The 15,668-nt window shown below is 40.7% G+C and overlaps 1 protein-coding gene across 5 annotated transcripts in view; it reads left to right on the plus strand.

Annotated features, from left to right (window-relative positions):
• The first annotated feature begins 1,751 nt into the window (after positions 1-1,751).
• The window catches only part of LOC106581931 (kunitz-type serine protease inhibitor bitisilin-3), a 43,756-nt gene continuing 29,839 nt past the window's right edge, over positions 1,752-15,668 (plus strand). For 4 of the 5 annotated variants that reach the window (XM_014164435.3, XM_014164437.3, XM_014164438.3 and 1 more), the window contains exon 1: positions 1,752-1,972. In XM_014164435.3, the coding sequence (XP_014019910.1) occupies positions 1,885-1,972 (88 nt within the window). In that variant the 5' untranslated portion in view covers positions 1,752-1,884. The remainder of the gene's footprint in view (positions 1,973-15,668) is intronic. The other variant, XM_014164436.3, reaches the window with a different exon arrangement.

Genomic DNA, 15,668 nt, shown 5'->3' on the forward strand with positions numbered 1-15,668 from the left:
CGTGTACAACATTCGACACCAATACTCAACTGAGAGAATTAAGAGAATCTGGGGAAAGAGGAGATCATTGTGCATATTGACTTTGCAGAGAACTACCTGTGTAAATACACCAGTGAAATCCAGGCAGTTCACTTTGGTGATTCTCACAAGCAGGTGACCCTCCACACCTGTGTTGGATATACCACAAATGATACAGTTTCACTTTGCTCACTGAGCTCTTCTATGTTACATGACCCCTCTGCTATCTGGGCCCATCTCTCAAAAACAAATCAATCAAATCAAATTTATTTTTATATAGCCCTTCGTACATCAGCTGATATTCTCAAAGTGCTGTACAGAAACCCAGCCTAAAACCCCAAACAGCAAGCAAAGCATGTGAAAGAAGCACGGTGGCTAGGAAAAACTCCCTAGAAAGGCCAAAAACCTAGGAAGAAACCTAGAGAGGAACCAGGCTATGAGGGGTGGCCAGTCCTCTTCTGGCTGTGCAGGGTGGATATTATAACAGAACATAGTCAAGATGTTAAAATGTTAAAATGTTCATAAATGACCAGCATGGTCAAATAATAATAATCATAGTAGTTGTCGAGGGTGCAACAAGCACGTCCGGTGAACAGGTCAGGGTTCCATAGCCGCAGGCAGAACAGTTGAAACTGGAGCAGCAGCACGGCCAGGTGGACTGGGGACAGCAAGGAGTCATCATACCAGGTAGTCCTGAGGCATGGTCCTAGGGCTCAGGTCCTCCGAGAGAAAGACAGAAAGAGAGAAAGAGAGAATTAGAGAGAGCATATTTAAATACACACAGGACACCGGATAAGACAAGAGAAATACTCCAGATGTAACAGACTGACCCTAGCCCCCCGACACATAAACTACTGCAGCATAAATACTGGAGGCTGAGACAGGAGGGATCAGAAGACACTGGCCTACTTCCTTGAGCTCTGCCCATCGGCTACTGCATCACTCACTTTGTGAGTGGCCTACAACCCAGTATAGGTCTGAAATGTTAAACAATGGTTGTTGTTCAAAATGTTTGCAATAAAATATTGTTTTCATACGTTTTTTTTTTTTTTACATAGATGTCATTTCCACCACACCTTGTCATTTCCATCACAACCCATATTTTGAGGTAAATTAGTATATTATGTATAATTTACATACATTTATTTGTTTTAGATAGGGAAATCATATGGTTGTTATCATAATCTCACAAAAAGGTTGGATGGAAATATTGTTTTTCATGATAAATAAATGTTTTCAGCTGTCACCAAGGCATGTTTATACATTCAGGCGTCGTTGAATTATTAATATTAGGAAAACCTTAAAAATCACTTTAAATAATATTCAATACAAGTTCATGTACAAATGTATAAGAAATGCGTTATAAATCAATTGTATGATATTTCATTTTCAACTAAAATTGATATTTAATGACGTGATGGAAATGACATTTGTGTATGGCTGTCTGGGAAAATTGACAAAACTATATACATTCCTGAATAGTACGATCGCAGCCATTATCAGATATAGTTTCTAGACAAATCAAAGACAAGTACAATACTGGTAAAATGGTGTTTGAATAAGTTTTCATTTCTGAAAGCTAGCCCGGCCAAAGTGCCCGAAGTTGCATAATCAAACAGGAGTGAATAACAACAGTGATGATAATAATACCAGAAATATAGTCATATATTTTAATTTCGAAAATATGAATATGAACAGTTTTAAGAATTTATGTTCAGCTCACTATTAAGGAGAATAAATATAGCCAATAGTCTATTATCAACCGGAAGTGCATGGGTGAACCGCTACAACCATCAGTCTCTTGAAGAAAAGTTCATTAAGTTTTCACACCACAACTTTACTGTAGTCTACTCTCCGAACGCTGACATGGCTGCAATGAATAGCTGGTTGATTTCATGCATTGTTTTAGTTCATTCCGCTTATTTGGGATCTTGTGAATCGGACACTGAAATAGGTAAGATACGTATTTTTACTTATTGATTCATCATTTTCTCCATTGTGTGCCCATACAGCGATCTACAGTTGTTTAGTTGTTTCAAGATATGTTCTACAACATTTCTCCCGAATAGACTTCATGTGTCAAGAAGCCCGTGCGTAATTTGGATTTCGCAAATTCAATATCACCTGATGGCACGTGATATCCCCACAATTGAGAAACAGAAAACGGAGTTATGGTACAGTCACGTTTCAGTTCGGTTATGTTGTTGCAAATCATGTACCTTCATCATTGTTAATAGTTAATCATAAGGGTTATTGTGTTTGTGCACAGATGTGCATGTCGTACAATCGCATTGGCGGCGCGTGAGTTTTATGTTTGGGGAAGCTAATTTTCACAATAGAAATGCACCTTTAATAAAGCGTTCCTTGTATCGCATTTGCACACTTGTCTAAAATAGCATACTATTCCTAATCTGATGAGTACTGTAGATTAGATAGTTAATTATAATTTAGGCTAATAATATAATTCAGGCTAATGATATAATTCAATCACTTGAAAGCATGGCTGAGCGCGTAGACTTTGGGCCTAGGCTAGATAGAATACATTTATCTATGCACGGGTAAAATGTTGCCTTTTATAAACACGTTTCATGCAATTCTGCTACACTTTTAATAAGACAAAAATTACATTTTAGCCTACTCTGCTGACACTGACAAACAGATTGATAAAAATGGCGTTATCTGATCCATATAATAGGCCCACGAGAAGGGGAGACACAAATACAATATGATGTTCACCTAACCTGGAGGAGGAAATGATTCTCTGAAAACAAACTCAAGTGGCACTGACCCAGCAATGATAAAGAGTGAATATGTGCACTCACCAGGAATATGGCTGATGCTTTCTGCTGATGCCAATAACATAGGCTATATTGGTCACTCAAGTAAGTTGAGCATTTTTATAACAAAAAGACAGATTATTGTCTTGTCTTTCCAGCATAAGCCATTTTCTTTCCAAACTACACTGTAAAAATGTCCAGTAATTTCAGTAAATTACTGTCAGCACAGTAGACTGTAGGTTACTGTAACTGTACAATAAAATACTGACAGCGCAGAAACCAGTAAATTACTGTAGATATACAGTGAGGGGGAAAAGTATTTGATCCCCTGCTGATTTTGTACGTTTGCCCACTGACAAAGAAATGATCAGTCTATAATTTTAATGGTAGGTTTATTTGAACAGTGAGAGACAGAATAACAACAACAAAAATCCAGAAAACCGCATGTCAAAAATGTTATAAATTGATTAGCATTTTAATGAGGGAAATAAGTACACTGCTCAGAAAAATAAAGGGAACACTAAAATAACACATCCTAGATCTGAATGAATGAAATAATCTTATTAAATACTTTTTTCTTTACATAGTTGAATGTGCTGACAACAAAATCACGCAAAAATAATCAATGGAAATCCAATTTATCAACCCATGGAGGTCTGGATTTGGAGTCACACTCAAAATTAAAGTGGAAAACCACACTACAGGCTGATCCAACTTTGATGTAATGTCCTTAAAACAAGTCAAAATGAGGCTCAGTAGTGTGTGTGTGGCCTCCACGTGCCTGTATGACCTCCCTACAATGCCTGGGCATGCTCCTGATGAAGTGACGGATGGTCTCCTGAGGGATCTCCTCTCAGACCTGGACTAAAGCATCCGCCAACTCCTGGACAGTCTGTGGTGCAACGTGGCATTGGTGGATGGAGCGAGACATGATGTCCCAGATGTGCTCAATTGGATTCAGGTCTGGGGAACGGGCGGGCCAGTCCATAGCATCAATGCCTTCCTCTTGCAGGAACTGCTGACACACTCCAGCCACATGAGGTCTAGCATTGTCTTGCATTAGGAGGAACCCAGGGCCAATCGCACCAGCATATGGTCTCACAAGGGGTCTGAGGATCTCATCTCGGTACCTAATGGCAGTCAGGCTACCTCTGGCGAGCACATGGAGGGCTGTGCGGCCCCCCAAAGAAATGCCACCCCACACCATGACTGACCCACCGCCAAATCGGTCATGCTGGAGGATGTTGCAGGCAGCAGAACGTTCTCCACGGCGTCTCCAGACTCTGTCACGTCTGTCACATGTGCTCAGTGTGAACCAGCTTTCATCTGTGAAGAGCACAGGGCGCCAGTGGCGAATTTAGCCAATCTTGGTGTTCTCTGGCAAATGCCAAACGTCCTGCACGGTGTTGGGCTGTAAGCACAACCCCCACCTGTGGACGTCGTGCCCTCATACCACCCTCATGGAGTCTGTTTCTGACCGTTTGAGCAGACACATGCACATTTGTGGCCTGCTGGAGGTCATTTTGCAGAGCTCTGGCAGTGCTCCTCCTGTTCCTCCTTGCACAAAGGCGGAGGTAGCGGTCCTGCTGCTGGGTTGTTGCCCTCCTACGGCCTCTTCCACGTCTCCTGATGTACTGGCCTGTCTCCTGGTAGCGCCTCTATGCTCTGGACACTATGCTGACAGACACAGCAAACCTTCTTGCCACAGCTCGCATTGATGTGCCATCATGGATGAGCTGCACAACCTGAGCCACTTGTGTGGGTTGTAGACTCCGTCTCATGCTACCACTAGAGTGAAAGCACCGCCAGCATTCAAAAGTGACCAAAACATCAGCCAGGAAGCATAGGAACTGAGAAGTCGTCTGTGGTCCCCACCTGCAGAACCACTCCTTTATTGGGGGTGTCTTGCTAATTGCCAATAATTTCTACCTGTTGTCTGTTCCATTTGCACAACAGCATGTGAAATGTATTGTCAATCAGTGTTGCTTCCTAAGTGGACAGATTGATTTCACAGAAGTGTTATTGACTTGGACTTACATTGTGTTGTTTAAGTGTTCCCTTTATTTTTTTGAGCAGTGTATTTGACCCCCTCTCAATCAGAAAGATTTCTGGCTCCCAGGTGTCTTTTATACAGGTAACGAGCTGAGATTAGGAGCACACTCTTAAAGGGAGTGCTCCTAATCTCAGTTTGTTACCTGTATAAAAGACACCTGTCCACAGAAGCAATCAATCAATCAGATTCCAAACTCTCCACCATGGCCAAGACCAAAGAGCTCTCCAAGGATGTCAGGGACAAGATTATAGACCTACACAAGGCTGGAATGGGCTACAAGACCATCGCCAAACAGCTTGGTGAGAAGGTGACAACAGTTGGTGCGATTATTCGCAAATGGAAGAAACACAAAAGAACTGTCAATCTTCCTCAGACAGGGGCTCCATGCAAGATCACACCTCGTGGAGTTGCAATGATCATGAGAACGGTGAGGAATCAGCCCAGAACTACACGGGAGGATCTTGTCAATGATCTTAAGGCAGCTGGGACCATAGTCACCAAGAAAACAATTGGTAACACACTACGCCGTGAAGGACTGAAATCCTGCAGCGCCCGCAAGGTCCCCCTCTCAAGAAAGCACATATACATGCCCGTCTGAAGTTTGCCAATGAACATCTGAATGATTCAGAGGAAAACTGGGTGAAAGTGTTGTGGTCAGATGAGACCAAAATGGAGTTCTTTGGCATCAACTCAACTCGCTGTGTTTAGAGGTGGAGGAATGCTGCCTATGACCCCCAAGAATACCATCCCCACCGTCAAACATGGAGGTGGAAACATTATGCTTTGGGGGTGTTTTTCTGCTAAGGGGACAGGACAACTTCACCGCATCAAAGGGACGATGTACCGTCAAATCTTGGGTGAGAACCTCCTTCCCTCAGCCAGGGCATTGAAAATGGGTCGTGGATGGGTATTCCAGCATGACAATGACCCAAAACACACGGCCAAGGCAACAAAGGAGTGGCTCAAGAAGAAGCCCATTAAGGTCCTGGAGTGGCCTAGCCAGTCTCCAGACCTTAATCCCATAGAAAATCTGTGGAGGGAGCTGAAGGTTCGAGTTGCCAAACGTCAGCCTCGAAACCTTAATGACTTGGAGAAGATCTGCAAAGAGAAGTGGGACAAAATCCCTCCTGAGATGTGTGCAAACCTGGTGGCCAACTACAAGAAACGTCTGACCTCTGTGATTTGTAACAAGGGTTTTGCCACCAAGTACTAAGTCATGTTTTGCAGAGGGGTCAAATACTTATTTCCCTCATTAAAATGCAAATCATTTTATAACATTTTTGACATGCGTTTTTCAGGATTTTTTTGTTGTTATTCTGTCTCTCACTGTTCAAATAAACCTACCATTAAAATTATAGACTGATCATTTCTTTGTCAATGGGCAAACGTACAAAATCAGCAGGGGATCAAATACTTTTTTCCCCCTCACTGTATATAGGGCCTTTTATTGAAACACACATTTTCAGCATATTACTGTAACACCTGTCTACAGCAACAAACTGTATTTCCAGAATTTACACTGCATTACTGGAAGCACAGTGGTTAGATTTATAGTGCAGGCATGTATTTCATTAAGGTATTTCAATAGTTTCAATACCGATTTTGTAACTTGTATTTCACTGGCCTGAAGTACAATTCCCGTATTTTGTAACAGTTTAATTTGAATACAATTATTTTTTATTTCCTATTACAATAATAAACTTGCAAGTTTCCTGCTTAACTACAACAACATTCTCAGTAACGGTAACCTAACATTCTTTCTTGCTATGACTGTGATATGTTCTTGTTTATCTTCTTTAGTTTAATGCTGTAAGTCACTGGATAAGAGCGTCTGCTAAATGGCCAAAATGTGAAAATTATAAAGCACTCTGCTGGGTATTATTCTAATGAGCTCCGCCCCCAAACAAGGCCAAATTTGATCACAGTTGAAAGAGTTTCAGGGTGGAGCTCATTAAAATAACACCCTGCTCCGGGTGAAGGTCAATTTATTTATTTTTTCCAAAATTCATTACAGTTTAAAAGGAAATTCAGATTAGTCAATGCATCATTAAGGTACAAATTCGAAGTAATAGACCATTCAAACAATAATTACCGTGGGGGCTGTTATCTGTATGTACCTTTTGCCGCATGTGGATGGTTTACCTCGTGGGGAGAACCATGAACTGCCGCCTGAGGAAAGGCCTTATGTTTGGAGTGTGTCGGCATGGTCAAGATGATTGGTTATTGCAAGGGGGGGTCCAGGTCTGATCATTTTGTTGCAGATTTGGATGAGGGCCTCTAGCGGGTCGTTTGTGGTGTTGGGTGGTTCTTGGCTGTTCACAGCTCTTGACATGCCTACCCACTGAGAGTGGTGAAGGCGGTTCGGAGGGTCTGGACTAAGGCTGGCGGGTTTGCTGCTGTGCGGTATCAGGAGCAGGGTTGAGACCAGGGTTCGCCGACCACCAGAACTAATTTACCCTTCCTGATTCATTAGACCTACACTACGATCAGACCCAGCTGCAGACAATTATCACCTAGGTAGAAATCAGATTTTCAAAAATGTGGACGCTACTGTATATTTATAATGATATCAAATACAACCAATAAGCAAAGCTTACTGACAAATTACATCATGGTTTGCATTTTCAACACCGCAATCTGCACATTTTGGTTGCTGGAATTATATTTTGGACGAACGTGCGCAGGTAGCCTACTGGAGAGTAACCTAATCAGCTTAAAAAATTGTGACTGGTTGTGTTTATGCCACACATAAAAGGTAATACAAATATTTAGGCTATTGAAGCATTATGGGTTCTAGGTGCTCAAGAATTAGCCGCTCGGATTGGAGAGGAGGCAGAGCGTGCGTTAAGCTTTCCTGAATAACTGGGCCTGCTGGGAACATATTTGGTCCACAGGCGGCCGGTGACACCTTAATTGGGCATTTTGGGCTAATAGTAATGGCTGGAACGGAGTCAATGTAATGGTATCGAACACATCAAATACATATTTTCCATGTGTTTGATACCATTCAAGTTTTTTTGAGCTGCATGTCTCATGTCTTCACGTTCTTTCATTCGCAAAGGCATACCATGGCCTCTCCGCTTATATTGAACATTGGTGTAGCTTTGGATGATTTTATGTGTGGTATAATTGCTAGTTAGCATATTTCAGATCTGGAAAAACGATCCACCCACCACTATTTCCTTTACGAATGGTGGCTAAAGGGCTGTATAGACAGACTGGTAGTCTATATTGACCTGACTGGTATAGTTAGCAGGCGGAAAAGCGTTGTGCATAAGCAGATAAGGAGATTTGTCTAGGATGGAAGAAATTATACAGTAAAACCTGCAAAATGGTGAATGTAAACCTGGGAAAAAAACACACTACTCTCCCTTGTGACCAATAAAAAAAAAATACACAACCCTCGCCAACGCAAAAAATACATACATAAGAGTTAGACAACCCTCAACTATTTTGGACCACCTGCCTCCAAAATGAGGGGGAGGGTCATTCAAAACTCGGCAGCTCAAGAGACGTGTTAAAAAGTTGTACGTCTTTGATGTATTTTTATTGTTTGCATTGCTTTGTGTATCACCAAATTTGTTTGAGATGATTTTATTGTAACACTGCTCACTGCATCCAAGTTTCTTGACATAGGCATTTCAAAGAGCTGTCAGTCAAGGCAAGTTCATGAATATAAGCTCCCACTCAGCCTGTCTTTTCAAACTTCCTGATAGTTAGCCATGAGACCAAAATAACTCACATTTTTTGAATTTCTATCCTCCAAAAATATGATGGGTGGTATTTTAGTCACTGAAAAGGCTATTTTACATGGGAATGAGAGACTAGTTCGGGACCTTTAACTTAACACTGTTCCAGTGTCTATACAAGTCCACATTTTCAATATTAATTTAACACTCTCAGTGTTGATTTAACACTGGAAAATGTGTTGTGTTCATTGAGCCCCTATAAGATTGGTCTTTAACAAGTTTGCCTGTTTGCATGCTTACCTTTTTATGGCACCTCACATTGTACAAGTTTGATAATACATTTGTTATGATTTACACAAACGCACACATACAACAATTATTTGGCCTGTATATCACAACCATGACCTTAGAATATACAATATGCTTGAATGCTAATAAGCAGTGTTTGCTTTCTGCACTCTGCAAAAAGTGTTTGCTTATAGAAGAATGTTGTCATTTGCTAATTGCATATCATTTCGGTGAATTTGAGGAAAAACAGTCATAGAGTAGCGTACCCTTTTATAAATTCAACAGTAGTACCAACAGTGAAATGGATCCACACTCTTAAAGGGATAGAGTGATATTTTGGCAATTAAGCCTTTAATCTACTTACCCACAGGGGCAGCAGGTAGCCTAGTGGTTAGAGTGTTGGACTAGTAACGAAAAGGTTGCAAGATCGAATCCCTGAGCTGAAAAGGTAAAAATCTGTCGTTCTGCCCCTGAACAAGGCAGTTAACTTGCTGTCATTGAAAATAAGAATGTTCTTAACTGACTTGCCTAGTTAAATAGAGATAAAATAAAAACAGTCAGAGGAACTCATTGAAACTACCTAACTTCTTTTATACTGGATGCAACGACATAAGAATGATATCCATGAGTTCATCTGACTCTGGGTAAGTAGACAAAATCTTGCACAATCCCTTTAAGGCCCCTTCAATTGTCTGGTGCGGGCGAAAAGTATAAACAATCTCACTCTCATTAATTTGTGGGGAAATTTAATTAGCTGTTCACTCAGTGTTTGATGTGGTTCGTTATGCTAAAACCCCAGGCCATATGCAAAGGGGAATTGCATAGCAGTTTGACTTCAGTAACGTCTACTGTAACTCTGTTGTAGTGTATTGTTGTGAGGTAGGCTACCGTAGCTAGAGCACATATTTTTACAGGAGATCTGTAAAAGAGCAACGTTTTTTGGGGGGTTCTATAAGTGAAAATGTTAGGATTTCAACACTTAGTCAGTGTTCGGCCCCAATTTTGTATTTTTAATTGGACAGCGTCCATTTCAATTGAGCATAAATCTCACCTGCAGGCAATTTAAGCTGCAGCATGCTTCTTGGGTTTGTTTTGTCAGTAAGCCATCTGGTAAAGTTTTCAGACCTGCTTAACTACACTCTTGGAAAAAAAGAGTTCCAAAAGGGCTCTTTTGCAGAGAGATAGGGTCCTACCAAGAACCATTTTGATCTGAAGAACCCTTTTTGGGAGACTAGGGTTCTTTGTAAGGCAAAGGGTTCTACTTAGAACCTTTAACATCCTAAACTTTTTGGGAAGAAAGTGATATTTGATTATTCTTTGGAAGGCAAGAAGGATTCTACATAGGACCATATACAGTTGAAGTCGGAAGTTTACATACACTTAGGTTGGAGTCATTAAAACTTGTTTTTCAACCACTCCACAAATTTCTTGTTAACAAACTATAGTTTTGGCAAGTCAGTTAGGACATCTACTTTGTGCATGACACAAGTAATTTTTCCAACAATTATTTACAGACAGATTATTTCACTTATAAATCACAGTATCACAATTCCAGTGGGTCAGAAGTTTACATACACTAAGTTGACTGTGCCTTTTAAACAGCTTGGAAAATTCCAGAAAATGTCATGGCTTTAGAAGCTTCTGATGGGCTAATTGACATAATTTGAGTCAATTGGAGGTGTACCTGTGGATGTATTTCAAGGCCTACCTTCTAAACTCAGTGCCTCTTTGCTTGACATTATGGGAAAACCAAAAGAAAACAGCCAAGACCTCAGAAAAAAAATTGGTTCATCCTTGGGAGCAATTTCCAAACGCCTGAAGGTACTACGTTAATCTGTACAAACAATAGTATGCAAGTATAAACACCATAGGACCACGCAGCTGTCATACCCCTCACGAAGAAGATGCGTTCTGTCTCCTAGAGATGAACATACTTTGGTGCGAAAAGTGCAAATCAATCCCAGAACAACAGCAAAGGACCTTGTGATGATGCTGGAGGAAACAGGTACAAAAGTATCTATATCCACAGTAAAACGAGTCCTATCTCGACATAACCTGAAAGGCTGCTCAGCAATGAAGAAGCCACTGCTCCAAAACTGCCATAAAAAAGCCAGACTACAGTTTGCAACTGCACATGGGGACAAAGATCATACTTTTTGGAGAAATGTCCTCTGGTCTGATGAAACAATAATAGAACTCTTTGGCCATAATGACCATTGTTATGTTTGGAGGGAAAAGGGGAGGCTTGCAAGCTGAAGAACAGTATCCCAACTGTGAAGCATGGAGATGGCAGCATCATGTTGTGGGGTTGCTTTGCTGCAGGAGGGACTGGTGCACTTCATAAAATAGATGGCATCATGAGGATCAAAAATTATGTGGATATATTGAAGCAACATCTCAAGACATCAGTCAGGAAGTTTAAGCTTGGTCGCAAATGGGTCTTCCAAATGGACAATGACCCCAAGCATACTTCCAAAGTTGTGGCAAAATGGCTTAAGGACAACAAAGTCATGGTATTGAAGTGGCCCTGATCTCAATCCTATAGAAAATATGTGGGCAGAACTGAAAAAGCGTGTGCTAGCAAGGAGGCCTACAAACCTGACTCAGTTACACCAGCACTGTTAGGTGGATTTTGGCCCAATCCTCCTAACTTATTGTGGGAAGCTTGTGGAAGGCTACCCAAAACGTTTGACCCAAGTTAAACAATTTAAAGGCAATGCTACCAAATACTAATTGACTGTATATAAACTTCTGACCGACTGGGAATGTGATGAAAGAAATAAAAGCTGAAATAAATTATTCTCTCTAATATTATTCTGACGTTTCACATTCTTAAAAAGTGGTGACCGAAGACATGGAATTTTTACTAGGATTAAATGTCAGGAATTGTGAAAAACTGAGTTTAAATATATTTGGCTAAGGTGTATGTAAACTTCTGACTTCAACTGTATAATATTTCCTAGTATGCTCTATTGCAGGGAGATTTTCAGAATGGTTTGTTTTACTGTAATAGTGTTTTTGCATGTATATTGATTGATTGATTAATTTTATGCTACAGAAAGATAAATAACATACTTTTTTTTTTTTTTTTACTAATACAATCTGGTAGTAATTTGATATATTGGACCCGTTATTGAGATGGTTGTTTAGATGAGTGAGGTAGTTTCAGTATTCAATATTTCTTACCCTTGCAGTCATTTTGAACGCAAGTTGCAGCTGAGAAACAAGTCCATTTTTTGGGATATTCTAACTGGCTGAATTCCAATGGGAATTACACATCACTTTGCAAGCCAGTGTAATGTGATTTGCAGGCCTGATGTGGCCTGTAAACCAGGAGTTTCCTAACACCACTGTGTTAGGGTGTAACTAGGCCCTCAAAGAAAGGCCTTATGAAATATGTATTGCCATAAATAATTCAATGCAAAGGCTAATAAGGCTGGTGGAACTGTTCATAGACGGTTCTAGGAAGAACTTTTTAGATGATAAAATGGTTCTTGGTAGAAATCCACAGAGGGTTCTACCCAACACAAAAAAAGGGTTCCCCTAAGGGACAAACTGAAGAACCCTGTATGGTTCTACTGAGCACCTTTTTTTCTAAGAGTGTACAGCAATCAATATTCTGGCCTACTGTCGATGGTAAATTGTACTTGTCTTCTCTGCCAGGCAGCTATGAAGGCAGCATATCTGCATCCTTCGCATACACACAATATGAACTGATCCAAACAGGGTTGTTATTGTCATGAATGTTTTACTAAAGCTGTTTTCAAGAATAGATTGGTGTTCGTAATGGCACATTGAAATATTAATGCAGCGGAACTTGGAGCTTGTCTGTTTGTGCATGTGGTTATATCATGAAATCTGTTGACTTGGCTCAGTACATTGAACATTGAGGTAATTTTCCTCCTTGTATACATGAGACTGTTTCAGTACCCTCCTACATGATTAAAACAAATACGTACTGTTGCAATCGCATTCTTGCAATTAGTTAAAAAAAATAATAATCCCCTGCACATGTTCTGGCCATTTATAAGCATTCATAAAACCATTTCAAACTGGAATGAGATGGTTATTGACAAAAGGTGTCATGGTCATGATGAGTATATTATATTGCGGTGGATTCATTTTGTGGTGAATAATTTCAACGGTTTAAGTAATATGCTTTTGCAACCAGAATGATACAAATTGAGAAGAAATCAGAATAGTAAACCTGTAGAGTGCAAGAAGGGTCTAGGTCTTAAACACCAGCTCTGGTACTATACGGAAAGTGAAAACATTTTACAGTTAAATCAATTGCACAACAGATACCATACAGTGACATACAGTGCATTCGGAAAGTATTCAGACCCCTTGACTTTTTCCACATTTTGTTACGACCTTATTCTAAAATTGATTAAATGTTTTTCCTCAATCTACACACAATACCACATAATGACAAAGCAAAAACAGGTTTGCAAATATGTATATATGTATGTATGTATGTATGTATGTATGTATGTATGTATGTATGTATGTATGTATGTATGTATGTATGTATATATATGTGTGTGTAAATAAGGTATTTCATTATATATAAGTATCAGACCCTTTGCTATGAGACTCAAAACTGAGCTCAGGTGCATCTTGTTTCCATTGATCATTCTTGATGTTTCTACAACTTTTTTGGAGTCCACATGGTAAATTCAGTTGATTGGATATGATTTAGAAAGGCACACACCCGTCTATATAAGGTTCCACAGTTGACAGTGCATGTCAGAGCAAAAACCAAGCCATGCGGTTGAAGGAATTGTCTTTAGACCTCCGAGACAGGATTGTATCGAGGCACAGATCTGTGTAAGCGTACCAAAAAAATTCTACAGCATTGAAGGTCCTCAAAAACACAGTGGGCTCCATCATTCTTAAATGGAAGAAGTTTGGAACCATTCTTCCTAGAGCTAGCTGCACAGCCAAACTAGGCAATTGGGGGAGAAGGGCCTTGGTCAGGGAGGTGACCAAGAACCCAATGGTCACTTTGAAAGACCTCCAGCGTTCCTCTGTGGATATGGGAGAACCTTCCAGAAGGACAACCATCTCTGTAGCACTCCACCAATCAGGCCTTTTATGGTAGTGGCCAGACGGAAGTCACGCCTTAGTAAAAGGCACATGACAGTCCGCTTGGAGTTTGCCAAAGGCACCTAAAGACTCTCAGACCATGAGAAACAAGATTCTCTGGTCTGATGAAACCAAGATTGAACTCTTTGGCCTGAATGCCAAGTGTCACGTCTGGAGGAAACCTGGCACCATCCTTATGGTGAAGCATGGTAGTGGCAGCATCATGCTGTGGGGATGTTTTTCAGCGACAGGGACTGGGAGACTAGTCAGGATCGAGGGAAATATGAATGGAGTAAAGTACAGAGCGATCCTTGAGGAAAACGTGCTCCAGTGCGGTCAGGACCTCAGACTGGGGGCGAAGGTTCACCTTCCAACAGGACAACAACCCTAAGCACACAGCCAGGACAACACAGGAGTGGAATGTCCTTGAGTGGCCCAGCCAGAGCCCGGACATAAACCCAATGGAACATCTCTGGAGGGACCTGAAAATAGCTGTGCAGAGACGCTCCCAATCGAACCTGAAAGAGCTTGAGAGGATCTGCAGAAAAGAATGGGAGAAATTCCCCAAATAAAGGTGTGCCAGGCTTCCAGCATCATACCCAAGAAGACTCGAGGCTGTAATCACTGCCAAAGGTGCTTCAACAAAGTACTGAGTAAAGGGTCTGAATATTTAAGTAAATTTGATTACATTTTTTTTTTTACATATTTCTATATATATATTTCACATTTACTTAAATATATATATCACATTTACTTAAATATATATAAATTGGCAAACGTTTCTAAAAAACAGTTTCTGCTCTGTCATTATGGGGTATTGTGTGTAGATTTGGGGGGGGGGGGGCAATATAATCCATGTTAGAATAAGGCTTTAATGGAACAAAATGTGGAAAAAGTCAAGGGGTCTGAATACTTTCCGAATGCTCTGCAAATATGATTTTGCTTGATCTATATTGGTCAAGTATCCCATCTATACTGAACAGGAATGTCTCCACAGCTGTTCCCAGAGAATTGAATGTTCATTTCTTTACCATAAACTGCCTCCAACGATGTTTTAGAGAATTTGGCAGTACGTCCAACCGGCCTCACAATCACAGACCACGTGTAACCACGCCAGCCCTCCACATCCGGCTTCTTCACCTGAAGGATCGTCTGTTACCAGCCACTTGGATAGCTGATGAAACTAGAATATACTTAGTACGGTCGGCATTTGATTGTTAGATATTCTATCTCCTGAGAGAATTTGTCAATAATAGCCACAGCGGTCTATATCCCCCCCTCAAGCCGATACCACGAAGGCCCTCAAAGAACTTCACTGGACTTTATGCAAACTGGAAACCACATATCCTGAGGCTGCATTTAATGTAGCTGGTGATTTTAACAAAGCAAATTTGAGGAAAAGGCTCCCGAAATTCTATCAACATATTGATTGTTGTACTCGTGCTGCTAAAAAAAATTCTTGACCATTGTTATACTACCTTCCAGAATGCATATAAGGCCCGCCCCCGCCCTCCATTCGGCAAGTTGGACCAGAATCCACGCTTCAAGATTGTTTTGATCACGTGGACTGGGATATGTTAAGAGTAGCTTCAGAAAATAATATCAGCACAAACTCATTCACCGTATCGGTATATCAGGAAGTGCATAGGAGATGTACCCACTATGACTATTAAAACCTACCCCAACCAGAAACCGTGGCTAGATGGGAGCATTCGCACAAACTGAAAGCGTGAACCACCGCATTTAACTAGGGAA

The sequence above is a fragment of the Salmo salar genome, chromosome 21 (genome assembly GCF_965601325.2).
Source record: "Salmo salar chromosome 21, fSalSal1, whole genome shotgun sequence".
Taxonomy (NCBI): domain Eukaryota; kingdom Metazoa; phylum Chordata; class Actinopteri; order Salmoniformes; family Salmonidae; genus Salmo; species Salmo salar.